This window comes from Danio rerio, chromosome 13, assembly GCF_052040795.2.
Source record: "Danio rerio strain M-AB ecotype USA chromosome 13, GRCz13ab, whole genome shotgun sequence".
Taxonomy (NCBI): Eukaryota; Metazoa; Chordata; class Actinopteri; order Cypriniformes; family Danionidae; genus Danio; species Danio rerio.
In genome coordinates this window covers 29,931,337-29,945,358 of record NC_141033.1, presented here as the reverse complement: position 1 = coordinate 29,945,358, position 14,022 = coordinate 29,931,337, and the positions used below count along the sequence as shown (strand labels likewise).

Below are 14,022 nucleotides of genomic sequence, written 5' to 3'. Positions count from 1 at the left end.
AAAAAAACCTTATATTATTTTGAATGATTATTATTATGAATAATGTTATTAAAATAAACTTTGTTGCACTCTCATTAGTGCTATATATAAAATGATTTATATTATATTGAAATAAATTATTGAGAGAAAGCACATAGTGTTGAGTTAAACATAAATATATCATTGGTATTTTGTTTAGAACTAAAGACAAATGTGCAGTTTAGTAATTTAGTTTCACTACTGCTTCGGATGGAATTGTCCAATCAGAATCAGAAAGTTTTACATGGAGTTTCCATGGAGCAAAAGTCACAGAATAGCATTTTAGATGTGGAGCAGCTTTAACTTCTATTCAAAAAAACAATGTAAAAATGAAAATGAAGTGAAAGTGTTCATCTCTACTAGATATTGTGTGTGTGCGGTGTGCGTGCGTGTGTGTCTGTGTGTGTGCTTTTCTGTATACATGGACATAAACATAATGCACTTTTTCCATTCGGAGATTGTTTATATTGCCCGTTAGATATTTTACAATCATAAATGCACTAAGATCTGTTTTTCATCTTTATCTTTCCCCCATAAAAGCCCCCCACCTCTCTTTAAATACCTTTCATCAATAAGTCCAGTAAGAAACAGTGAGTCAGTTCTAGACTTAGCGTGACATTTAGAATCCTGCATGTTTGTACACAATACTGGACTATGTTTAGACACATTAAAGACTGTCGCATCTGCAGGGCAGTAGTGTAGTCAGATGTTTGTCGTCAGGAAGGTGACGTTTGTGTTTTAACCTCCATGTGATTTCAGCAGGGGTGGAGCGCATTGCTCTGTGATTGTAAATAACGATTGCGCCAAAGTCTTTTTTTTCATGTTTATATCTTCACACTTTCAATTAGTGCTGGAATTGGATGTTTGCACGGTTCATATTAAATGTGTGAAAGGCAGAGCAGCAGCACTCAGACGTAAATGAAGTAATTTACAGTTGGAAAAGACCCTCAGTGTGTGGCAAATGTGTCATTAAGCATGATGGAAAATGAACTTTCAAATTGCTAAAACATTACAGCAAACACTTTTAGTTTAGCTTCTGCAATCTTGTTCATGGAAGAGCATTAGTCTTTAGTCTTTAAGCAACATAATCCACAAATCCATATTGCACTGCTTAAAGTTGAATCAGTTAAATATTTACAGAACGAAAATGGAAAATTTACCAGCAAATCCAAAAAAGTTTGTCAAAGTTTGTTGATTGCTTGACATGTCTATGCAAATATACTTCAAGCATGGGTGTGTGTGTGTGTGTGTGTTTGTGGTGCAACAATGAAGTCCTTCAAAACATAATTAATTAAACTCTTTATAACCGTGTTTGTTCGCTCAAACACTAAATTAATTTAGCATTTTGCTCCACTTTTAACCCCAAGTAGAGAGTCTGTTTCTGTGTTGTGTCATCCACTTTATTCTTCCACTTAAGGAAGTCGTTTCTGCTCACCGTCTGACTAACTCATCTACCATCTGTCTCCCTCATTTCCTTAGTAAGGGTCATAGTAATAGACAGAGGCTCTTCAGGAGGTATACCACACGGAAATATAGGTATCCAGCATCCCCCACTGCTCCAGCAATATGACCAATGTGAATGCTGACTAACCTTATGCATGGATGATGATGATGGTGATGGTGACAGCCACCTCAGAGTACTTACAGAGAGTCTAATGTTAGGCTCTTGTGAATGTTGCCTGAAGAATTTAACTCCCTACACTCCTAATCCCAGTGCATAGATAAATGAAAACACCAATACATGTATAAATGTAAATAAATGTAACATCCATGTAGAGTAAAAAGTAATGCAGAGCTTCTAAGATTCGTTCACTTTAAATCACCATTCTTCCGACATCTCATATTGTAATACTTTGCAGGACTATAGTGATTATATCAAATGGTTTTAAGGGTTCAGTTCAGTTATGAATATTTATGACTATGCTGCATATATATATCTGTGTGCATCCCACATATTAAGCACATTAGTCATAAATTTGCATGTTGCATGTGCATGAAAACGGACACTTTATATAGTTTATACAGCCTGATCTCACAAGGAAACGTAACTATTTTATGTTTTGACAGTCTAGTGGCTAATTCGTATGTACTCGCACGAGTTCAGTCATATAAAAATGTATGATTTAAAAAGAATGCCAACTGCCATTGGTGGATAAGCAAATCATATTAAAATCATGTTAAAATTGTATGAATGAGATTGTACGAATTCATACAAATTAGCCACTAAAACAAAAAGTTACAAATTGCAGTGAGATCGAGTTTATAGTATTATTCATAGTAATGTCAAACTTTTATAAGAATTTGGACCTGGTGGGCAAAACAAAGTCACTATTCATATTTATCAAGGCTTTACCAAGTACTAATGTTGTAAATCAGTAATATTATAGGTGTTTTCACAATTGACAGGTTTGGTTCAGTTAAAGTATACAGTGCTACACAGACCAACTGTCATTACCTGTACATCAAACAAGGAAAAATTAAAGAAATGAATATTGCTCTACAATATGTTGTGCTGAAATTTACATACACAGGCAAATTATATGTGAAATCAGTTGACGATATTGAAGATATTGTCTCACTCTCAAAACAAACAAAAAAAAATAGTGTTTGAGGTGTTAGTAGAAAACAGACATTTTTATATTAAACTTTGTTTTAAACTTCTTTTAGTGGAGAATTCATTTTTCATCTGAGTAATATTAATTATACACTAACTGGCCACTTTATTAGGTACACCTTACTGATTGGACTTATTTTTGTCTTCAGAACTGCCTTAATCCTTCATGGCATAGATTCAACAAGGTACTGGACATGACATATTGACATGATAGCATCACACAGTTGCTGCAGATTTGTCTGCTGCACATCCATGATGCGAATCTCCCATTTCACCACATGCCAAAGGTGCTCTGTTGGATTGAAAGCTTGTGACTATGGAGGCCATTTGAGTACAGTGAACTCATTGTCATGTTCAAGAGTCTGAGATGATTCACACTGTTGGAAGTAGCCCTCAGAAGATTGGCACACTTTGGTCATAAAGGGATGGGCATTAATGGGTCCGAAGTGTGTCCAAAAATATCCCCAACACCCTTACACCAACACCAGAAAAGTCTAGTAGAACAGAAGTTTGTGAAATACTCAGCCCAGCCCATCTAGCACCAACTACCATGCCACGTTCAAAGTCACTTAAATCACCTTTCTTCCCTATTCTGATGCTCGGATTGAACTGCAGCAGATTGTCTTCATGTCTAAATGCCTAAATGCATTGAGTTGCTGCCATGTGATTGGCTGATTAGAAATTTGCATACAAATTGGCAGATGTACCTATAAACCTATAAAGTGACCGGCGAGTGTATGTACTTACAATATGTTTAGGGTTAGGATGCGGGTTAGGTTTAAGGTTAGTTGTATGTAATTATGCATAATTAATTGGAATTGCAAGAACATGAAACGTGTAACAAAGATGTCATTAAAACCATTATAAAATGCTTATTCTAGCTTAAAGCATTCAGAACAGTTTTTCATCTGCTTGCCTGTAAATAGTGTGCATCATTAGGTGTATTTAATTTAACCCTTTAGCAACACTGTTTATGTTAAGCCTTGCCACATTAAGCATTCTCACTGTTTTTTGTGCTTAAAGTACTAGAGCAGGTGCTGTATCTGCAGTGCAAGTACCCAAAAATTCCACTTTATTTGTTTTTCTTCTGAATATTTGTGGCTTGGGTGTTTTGCCCTTCAGGTCTTGTAACTGAAAACTATGAATGTTTTTACCTTCATATAGCATCATGTCTTCACTCTTCTCTTCTACATCTCTTTCACACACAAACAACCAAGCTTGAACCCGAAGCATACTTGGTTAAATGGATATAAGTCAAGCATGATTGAAGAACCCCAGCTCATGTAGTTGTCATTGTAGGAAAATGTTTTGTATTTTAAAAAAATATATGTCAGTTCTATGATAATCCTTATGGAAATTATGTCTGGCTGCTCCACGTTGAAGGTAGCAACTAAAGAATATACAGAACAACAAACGAAAGAATAGGATGTTCAAAAAGTCATGCTTCAAAATGTTGCTTGCTGATTGGTGGAAGCTTTGGAATGGGATTTATGTTGCATGATGGTCTTTTGAGGAACCGATATAGGCAAATAACTTTTACTTTCAAACTATGAAGACTATCTAAAGTAATTAAGAAAATGAAAATTTACCATTTGTCCAATATTTTGAAATAATTTCACATTTAATGTTTTTAAAAACATTTCTTATGCTCTGCAAGGCAGCATTTAAAAAATCTAAAATGCAGTTTGTTTCTTTTTATATTACACCTTTATTACATTGTTGGTAAAGCCTTTTCAATGTCACATGATCATCAGTATTAAATATGAAAGTCAAATTTGGTGCATAACATCATTTATTTTTATTCCAGATTAAAAAAAGAAGAAAAAAAAGTTTACTTAAAGGTGCTGTAAGTTTTTGACTCTTCTAAAGCCTAAAAATACCATAATATGTTAGCAGATATTTAAGAAACATGCTAAGTAAACATTCTTGTTTATCTGAAAAAAAAAAGCTTAAGTCAGAAATTCTGCTCTCAAAATGTCTGTTACGTGCTGAAACGCCTGGTTGGAAAACAGCGTATTTCATTTAAAAAGGTTTTCAAAGTATGCGTCCATGACCGAAATGCAACCTCCGGTGGACAGTAGCAGACTGAAATGAGACGCAGATTCAGAGTTCCACATGAAGTTATTAATTGCCAAATAATATAAATATTAGTGTAAACATTAAGTGAGCAGGTTACTTTGTAACCCTGTGTCCTAACAACACGTTACATGATGAGATGTGCAGTGATAAGCAATTTAGCTGTTTGCACCAGACGAAACACGACAGAAAATTAAATACAGGGTAAGGTTTATAATCTAAATAATACATATTAAGCCTCTTTATTATTATTAAATGTAGGTGCTGAATCACTGATATGCATTGGTTTGCATTATTTCACAGTTATAAAATTCAATTTCAAATGATTTGTTTTATTTTAAAGATCTGAGGTAAATTATCTGCTGCTGTTTTCAGCTGTATGGCAGTAAATGTGATGTAAAATGGCATTTAACTTACATTTTTAGCATTCAACACTGAATAAAGCACATAAGGTGTACCTGGGGTGATCATTGTATATTTTTCCTGTTGTTCACCTGTGGGAAATTGATTCCATTTCTAAAATATTAGTTTGAGGTGTCGTGTGCGCGTGCGCATGCTTTTATATAGAACACAATTTAAATCAGCTGCAGGCTCGAGACTCGCCAATGTTGGTCAGCTGGCAACCTGTGCTTGTATTTGTTTTGATCCAGGAATGTAATTCTTAGTTCAACCACCTGGTGTCAAACTTTCATACTGCACCTTTAAAATTGATCAGAGTTGATATTAAAAACTGTTATGTTTATTTTTAAATTTGTTTAATTGTATATAATCATATTTTAAGCAAGACAATTTTCAACATTATTAATAATATAACGTTTTTTTTTTTTTAATTGAGCACCAAATGTGTATATTATTGGATTTCTAAAGTGTCATGTGACAGAGTAGAGTAATGATGCTGAAAATCCAGCTGTGCCAGCAGAGGGATGCATAAACAAATAGCTAACAGTTGTTTTCTATTGCAATAATATTTCACAATATTACTGTATTTTTGTCAAATAAATGCAGTCTTGTTGAGCATATGAGATTTAAAAAATAAAGAAATATGATATTGTTTTACCTACAGAATTTAGTAGAAACTGAACTAATAAAATGTATAAATGTTGTCAGATCACTGTGTCTAAAATAAGCATAACCAGATAAGTCCAAATTAAGCCAACTTTTACTGAAATACCTATTTTTTTTTCCATATGCATTTATTTCTCTCTTTATTTTTCCCTCCCCATTTCCCATCTTACTCCATTCATCCTCTTATCTGCAGTCAAAAGTTAAGTTTCCGTGAGCGAGTGCGCATGGCCAGCCCGCGTGGTCAGAGTGTAAAGAGCAGACAGATGTCTGTTAACGACCGGCGCTCTCCTGGCACAGAGGTGGCAGTGGAGGGCAGCAGTCCAGCCAAGGTCCAGAAGAGCTGGAGCTTCAATGACCGAACACGCTTTCGACCGTCGCTCAGGCTCAAGAGCCAGTCACGCACAACGACTGAAGGTGAAAGGTTTTTTTTTTTATTTCTGCCCATTTACAGGTGTTCCACTTCTACTGTAATTGGGGCAAAGAGGACAGGGGGTTTCAAAGCATCAGCAGAAAATGTGTTTCATACAGCTGTTTTCTCTTCTTTCTGTTTTTTTTTTTTTTTTTTTTGGCATGCATTAGAATATGTCCTGTTTAGCTTTCTTTCTTTTTTTCTTTCTTTCTTTCAAAGAATACAGTTACTTTTTATTTGTATATTAAAAATTCTGAGTGAGTATGTTTTATTGGTGCCACTTTATATTAAGTGGCCTTAACTAATATGTACTTACACAGGAATTAATTTTAAGTTTACAATTAAGTTTGTTACAATGTACTTATTGTGTAAATACATGTATTTACTGTGTACTTATGCTTGATTAAATACATGTATGTAATTATCTGTAATTAACTTTTGTAATTACATTTGTAAATACACTGTTGACCATCCCTTACACCTTAACCCATCCTTATACCTACCCATGCCACCAAACCTGTCCATAACCTAACCTCTATCCCAATTCAAAAGCACCACAAGTGTTCTCAAATACATTATAAACACAGTAAGTACATTGTATTTATTTTTTTGATGTAAGTACATAGTAGTTAAGGACACTTAATATAAAGTGGGACCGTTTCATTTTACATAAATATGTTATTTACATATTTATTTGGACATTTTGATACATTAAAGTAGAATGGTCATACATTAAATGCAGTAATGCTCATACACTTACAGTGTGGGGAATTAGTATTCAAAACCTCACCATTTTTCTAAGAAAACATATTTCTACAGTTGCTGCTGACTTGAAATTTTAACCAGATGTAACAACCAAGAAATCCATTTATGAAATGAAAACGATTAGTTTACAAAATGAAGTTATGTGTATTAAAATAAATGACACAGGAAAAAAAGTATTAAACACATGAAGAAAGGGAGGTGTAAAAAGGAACTCTCTAATGGTTTCAGAGAAAGAAAATCAAGCTGTAGAATAGCCCAGTCAATCACCTGACTTAAATCCAATAAAAAATACAAAATAAAGTTCAGATTTGATAGACAAGACCCACAGAACCATCAAGATTTTTAAACTCTTTCGAAGTCTGTGAAAAACGCACACCTTAGCAATTTATGTGACTTCATTCTCCATATAAGAGGAGTCTTTAAGGTGCCATCACTAAATTACTATATACACAGTACAATCAGCATTGTAAATTAGTGAGGACACTGAAATAGGATGTTACAGATTTAGATTTGTAAAGGTTCTCATTAGCTTATTAAACCAGATCAAAATGTTGAAATTATGTCATTCCAAACCCTATAATGTTTTTCTAAAGACCATTATAAGTCATGTGTATTGTGTTTATTAGCTACTTAACATGCTTTGTTTGTTTTTAATTTGCTTTGTTAATAATTATGCCTACAGTAGATTTTTTTTATTTGGTTTACAAAAAATGATTAAATATTTAAAAACATACTATTTAAAACTGTTTTAAAATGTTGAATATTGCTGTAAGAACAATAAAATATATATTTATTTTTATTTACAATGTTCTTGTAGTATTCACACCAAGTCTTTCCCTACATACCTTAATGTAATTGGTGTTTTTCTAGCTTTTCCTTGAAGACTGGATTTAAAGGCTGCATGTGGTCTCTCATGGGACCCTTGTTTGCTCTGGTTAACCTTGGCTCAGTCTCCCAACACCAGACTGTCCCTTAGGGAGAAAGAGAGCAGAGCACATAGAGACGTTGTTTATAGCAGGATATTCAGTTTTGACTGAGTCCTGTACATTAGTCACAATGGACTGACAGTATCAATGATCCCATGGGGAAATAAAACACAGGCAGTGTGACAGAGATAGTTTAGGGAATCTTTAGCTAAACTTAGTACAGTGATAAAATACAGATTTACCAGGGCTTCATTTGGACTGTTAATCAAAAGTGATCAAGTTAAATGTGATATTTGGGTAGATAAGCCATGAGGAAGAATAATTCACTTTTTGTGTTCACTGTTAGATTTTGCTCTAGATTTAATAATAAGATGCAATGCTAAATGCAAAAATGCAGTAAAGTGAATGACAGTAACTGATCATATACAGTACCTTACTGGCAACCATGCTGCCTGTAACATACCTTAAAAATCCTGGAAAATCATGAACAGTATACAACAGGATTTACATTTGAAGGAACTGATTCACTAAAATGAATGAACACATTTCACTTTGAGTCTTTAGGACAGTCTGTACATTTTTAAACAAAAAAAAATGTAGCATTTTAGATGTTATTCACAGTGCTCATATAGACACAGATGAATACTGACAGTGACTAGATTCTATTCAAATGCTGTTTTAAATTCAGTTGGCAAAAGTAACCAATAGGGTAACACACTTGGCTGACATATCCTGACATGTGTTGCATTTATCTAACACTTCAGTGAGAATTACCTATTTAAAAAAAAGCTGTTATTGTAATGCTACTAAATAATGATTCACTACTTTAAGTCACCCTTCAATACTTCATGGACATGTTTTTGTTGTTGTAGTATCATGGGATTTATTATAGAATTCCCAATCAAGTACATTTTTACAAAGCTACCTCTCTAGGATTTTGCAGAGGTAGTGCTTCTGCAGCAGTGATCTGACATAAGCCCAGTATGAGACCCATCAGCCCAAAATGAGCCTCATACCTGCTGTGCGAACACACACACTGAGATCTAACACACTATAGATCCGCAACAGAACATAGCCTATACGAGGGAGCAGGAAACTACACACATTTCGATAGCAATCTCTCTTCCTCTGCCATTTATCTGCGATTTAGTGCAGATGGGGTCAGCCATAACAGCGTTTAAATGGAAGAATTCAATCTCTTGTACAAGCTTCATTTTTAGATATTTCGTCTGTCTAGTAAAACTGTTTGGCCACTTTATTTGGTACTCTTTGTCCCAGAAACATGGAGATTTTGGTCCTCATTGACTTAATAAATTCACATAGTCACTGCAGATTTGTCAGCTGTACATCCATGATTCAAATCTCCCATTCCAGCACATCTCAAAAGTGCTTTATTGAGTTGAGATTTAGTGATTGTGGAGGCTATGTGAATCCTCACTAAGAACTCACTGTGCCATTTTCAAAAAGCCACATTGCCATGATCAGAGCTTTGCATGGCAGATGATCCTGCTTGGAGTAGCATCACAAAGTGGAAACACTCTGGTCCACCTCCAGCAGACTGAACTCTTGATATAAGGCAGAATGGATCCATGCTTTCATGTTGTTTGCCCCAAATTCAGAGCCTACCATCCAAATGCCATTACAGAATTCTCATCAGACCAGGCAACCCTTTTTCAGTCTTCTGTTGTGCGATTTTGTCGAGCCTGTACAAATTGTAGTCTTCGTTTCTTATTCTTAGCTTAAAAAAATAACTCCCGTTGAGATTTGTGGCTTCAAGGTTTGACACATTTTCACATACAAAACTGCTGTTCACTGAATGTTTTTACTGTTTTTGACATTTCTTTGTAAACCCTGGAGAGTGTTTTGTGTCAAAATTCTAGTAGATCAGCAGTATTTTATTTTCAAGCCACCGACAACCATGCCACATTTACAGTAGTTTAAATGACCTCTCTTCCACATATTGATGCTCAGTTTAGAATTTAGCAGATCTTTTTTGACCATGTCTGCAAGCCTATTTGCATTGAGTTTCTGCTATGTAATTAGCTGATTAGATATTTGCAATACTAAACAGTTGACTAGGTATACCTATTACATGATGAATAGAAACTTTGCAGTTTATTTATTTATATATATATATATATATATATATATATATATATATATATATATATATATATATATATATATATATATATATATATATATATATATATATATTTATTATTTGTCTTTTGATGAACAGCCATTTTGTTGCCTTTCAGCTAAATGTGAATGCTTGCTTCAGTATGCATGTTGTAAAGCTCAGTGGTCTGGCCTTAGGCCAGTGTGAGGGGGGTCAAGGAAAAGATTTGCTTTGAATGCTATTTTGGTTCATAGCTGTATTGATCTGCCCTTGGCTATCTCTGCTATTCAGCCAAGTTTTGTTTTACCCATTTTAAGGATGTGCAGCAAAACTATTTTTGCTTGATAGGCATTGGTTCTTTCCTTTTCTCTCTCCCTCTCTCACACAGCTGACACCACTCTTGGACCGGATGATGCTTTTGATGATAAGGCTTGCCACTGTGATGTGACAGTAGAAGATCTGTCAGCTCCGCTAAAGGCAGTGATCAGGGCCATCAGGTGAGAGTTCCACTTCCCAGAGAATTCACACTGTGCACAATAAAAAAGTTTTTGTTTAGTGGTTCATCATAGTCATTTTTGAGACATTTAGTTTAAATATCAAACAGCACAAATATTATGTTGAGTTTGGTACCAAGGGTAAAAATACTCCTTTTAGATTTATTTTACATTGAGTTTTAATTTACTTAAGAGGAATTAAAGAGAGGTTTTTTTTACTTATTTTGCAAGTGTGCACAAAAGTGGAAATAACAAACTATATCATATTGCTTATATAAAGCCCAAATAATGTATATAAACATAAAATGTGTGTACACTACCTGACAAAAGTCTTAAGGTTTAGGAACAACAGATAATAACTTGACTTCTAGTTGATCATTTGGTATTAGAAGTGGCTTATATGAAAGGCAAAGGCCTCACTTATTTTACCCAAATGAAATATGATCATGTCTTGATTTATAATTATTTAATTAGGACAGTAAGGTCTGACTTTGCTGAGACAAAAGACTTGTCACTTAACAGAAATAATGTACAGTATAGAATATAAAGCCATGGAGCAGTGGAAAAAGAATTAATATTGTGAGTGACTCCCATGAGCTTGAAGGACTGCATCCACACATCTCTGCAATGACTCAAATAACTTATTTATAAAGTCATCTGGAATGGCAAATAAAGCGTTCTTGCAGGACTACCAGAGTTCATCAAGATTCTTTGGATTCATTTTCAACGCCTCCTCCTTCATCCTACCCCAGACATGCTCAATAATGTTCATGTCTGGTCACTAGGCTGCCCAATCCTGGAGCACCTTGACTTCCATTTTTTAGGATCTGATGTGGAGGCTGAAGTATAAGGAGTGCTATCCTGCTGAAGAAATTGCCCTCTCCTGTGATTTGTTATGAGTTGCATAAATGTCTCCTGATACTTCAGGCTGTTGATGTTACCATCCACTCTGCTGATCTCTCACACGCCCCCATAATGAATGTAACCCCAAACTATGATTTTTCCTTCACCAAACTTGACTAAATTATGTGAGAATCTTGGGTCTGTGCGGGTTCTAATAAGTCTTCTGCAGTATCGGGATGATTGGGAGGAAGTCCAACAGATAATTCATTTAAAAAAATCTAACTTCTGCCACTTTTTTCAAAGGATCAACTAGAAGTCAAGTTATTAGCTGTTGCTCTTATTACTGGGATCAACGACAAGACTTTTGTCAGGTTGTGTACACGTGTAATGAGAAATATATATCTGAAACTTTCTCAAAGCTGTGTACTGTAGCTGGTGGTTGTTTGATCACAGTTGACAACATCAGCATTACACTACAAAACAATCCAATCAAATGCATCATCTACCATTGAAGGTTTACTTGTGATGGAACTGATATAAACAAGAGGTTCTGTTTTCACTCATTGATGACTGAGACATTAGACACATCGCTATAGGCCATTGATGTTACTTTAGGTAATTTCTTTCAATTCGATTGGCCCACATTATTTGGGTCTCTAAGGAGAGCTGAGATTTTTGCTGCTCCTCTTTCCCAGGGTGTCAGATAAACATGTTCACAGTCAGTTCTGCTTACACACCAGCTCATCTGACAAGAAGAAAATCTGACAGAGCTTTGACTCTGTATCGTTACAGAGACAGATTGCTGAGATTTGTTCTTCTCAATGTCAATATTTGCAGTTCTAACTTGACTTTAAAGAACGTCATGCATCGCATAGGTTTAGGTTTCAGTGTGCCAGCGGTAATAACTGTGTTTACACAGCTAATGGCATCCATTACACATAGCTTTACTTCAGCACAAGTCTTACTTGAGTAATGGTATTATTAACAGTTATATATATATATATATATATAGTGCAGGTATATATGATCAGATTTTTCACTGGGTCATTAAACGTTTTGGTATTTATGACACTTTTCTGCCCTCTAGTGGTTATTTATGCACAGCACTGAGGAAAAAATAAGGGGCCACTTTACTTTTTTGCAGTTTCTCTGCATTGATTTTTGATAAATTGTTTTGTTTTGTGTTTGAAGTTAAACATAGTTTTTATTTTATTGTGTGAGACATTTATCCCAGGGTATACACATATACAGGCATTTTAGTTAATTGAGTTATTTAAAAATAACAAAAAATTTGGCATGTTTTAGAGGTTTATAAGACAACACTTTAGCAATGTTTTGACTTTTGGTTATTTTGTGAGGGATTTGCTTGTTTTGTGACATCAAATCTAACAAAATGACTGTAACTCGATTCTAAATGAACTAGATTTGTGTTTTAACAAATTAAATTCCTGAGCAATTAACCTCTTAAAGTCAAGTGCTATTTGGGGCTTTTCGTCTGGATTTTGCCTACCCAAATTCAAAAGCTTCCCAAATCGGTGTAAATGCAAAAGTTTTGTATCATTTTAAAGAAAACCCTTTGAATTTTCATAAACACTGTTGAAAGTGGTTAAAATAATTGTATATGTTGTCTGTGTTATAATAAACCCCTCCAAAAAGAGGGGCTTTTTTTTGTAAACTCAAATTCGAAAGTGTACCTTTTAGGTTCGGTGTGGTCTAGGTTGATATACTTAATTTAGTTGGTTCCTGCACATGTCAGTAATCATAGAAAAAAAGTAAATATTATGATCATAATCTTTGCAAAAGTTATTCTATTCCAACTGGTGAAAGAACAGAACCACTTATGGGGGTATTGGGCCAGTACGGACCTTTAAAATTTAAAGAATGTGCAAGTAAATGATGTTACTGACCCGGTAATGGGTACACAGTCACACCCATTTTTGTCCTAGAACAATTTTGAAAAACATTTTTGATTCACTCTGAATGTTGACTACTGTATATTCATTTATCTAATAATAATAATAATAATAATAAATTTACATTTACATTTACATTTAGTCATTTACACCTAATAATACATTTAACTATGATTTTATATTCAACTTTTTATTAAACACTACTAATACTATTTTTACAGATGATAATAATAATTACTGGTATTAACAATGCCCATAAAAACATTTCTTGATCTAACAGATTTTGACACAAAAAAACCCAGCAGACTAAAAAATAAATATATAAATAAAGTATCAATACATATTCCAAACTCTTATTTTATATTTATAAATATATATATATATATATATATATATATATATATATATATATATATATATATATATATATATATATATATATTATTTTTATAGTTAATTATGTTTTATTTTTGTTTCTAATTTTACTAATCAATGGTTGAACAAACACATTTACATTATAATGTAATGTAATATACCATTTAATTTAATTCTTTTTTATTATTGTTGTCAGGATAATGAAGTTCCATGTGGCCAAAAAGAAGTTTAAGGAGACACTGCGGCCGTATGATGTGAAAGATGTGATCGAGCAATACTCCGCTGGACACCTAGATATGTTATGTCGTATCAAGAGTCTGCAGACTAGGTGAGAATAATCAGACACAGTTGTATAGGGTAAATGCAAGATTTCTATATCTGTTAAATTCTATTTTGAAAGTG

General features: G+C 34.0%; 1 protein-coding gene across 24 annotated transcripts in view; it reads left to right on the top strand.

Annotated features, from left to right (window-relative positions):
- kcnq5a (potassium voltage-gated channel, KQT-like subfamily, member 5a) overlaps positions 1-14,022 on the top strand; it is a 248,828-nt gene that overhangs the window by 220,458 nt on the left and 14,348 nt on the right. For 21 of the 24 annotated variants that reach the window (XM_087279455.1, XM_087279462.1, XM_087279464.1 and 18 more), the window contains 3 exons: positions 5,967-6,187; positions 10,384-10,492; positions 13,817-13,948. In XM_087279455.1, the coding sequence (XP_087135581.1) occupies positions 5,967-6,187; positions 10,384-10,492; positions 13,817-13,948 (462 nt within the window). Of the gene's footprint in view, positions 1-1,497; positions 1,555-5,966; positions 6,188-10,383; positions 10,493-13,816; positions 13,949-14,022 lie in introns of all 24 variants that reach the window. The other 3 variants (XM_087279453.1, XM_087279450.1, XM_087279444.1) reach the window with 1 other exon arrangement.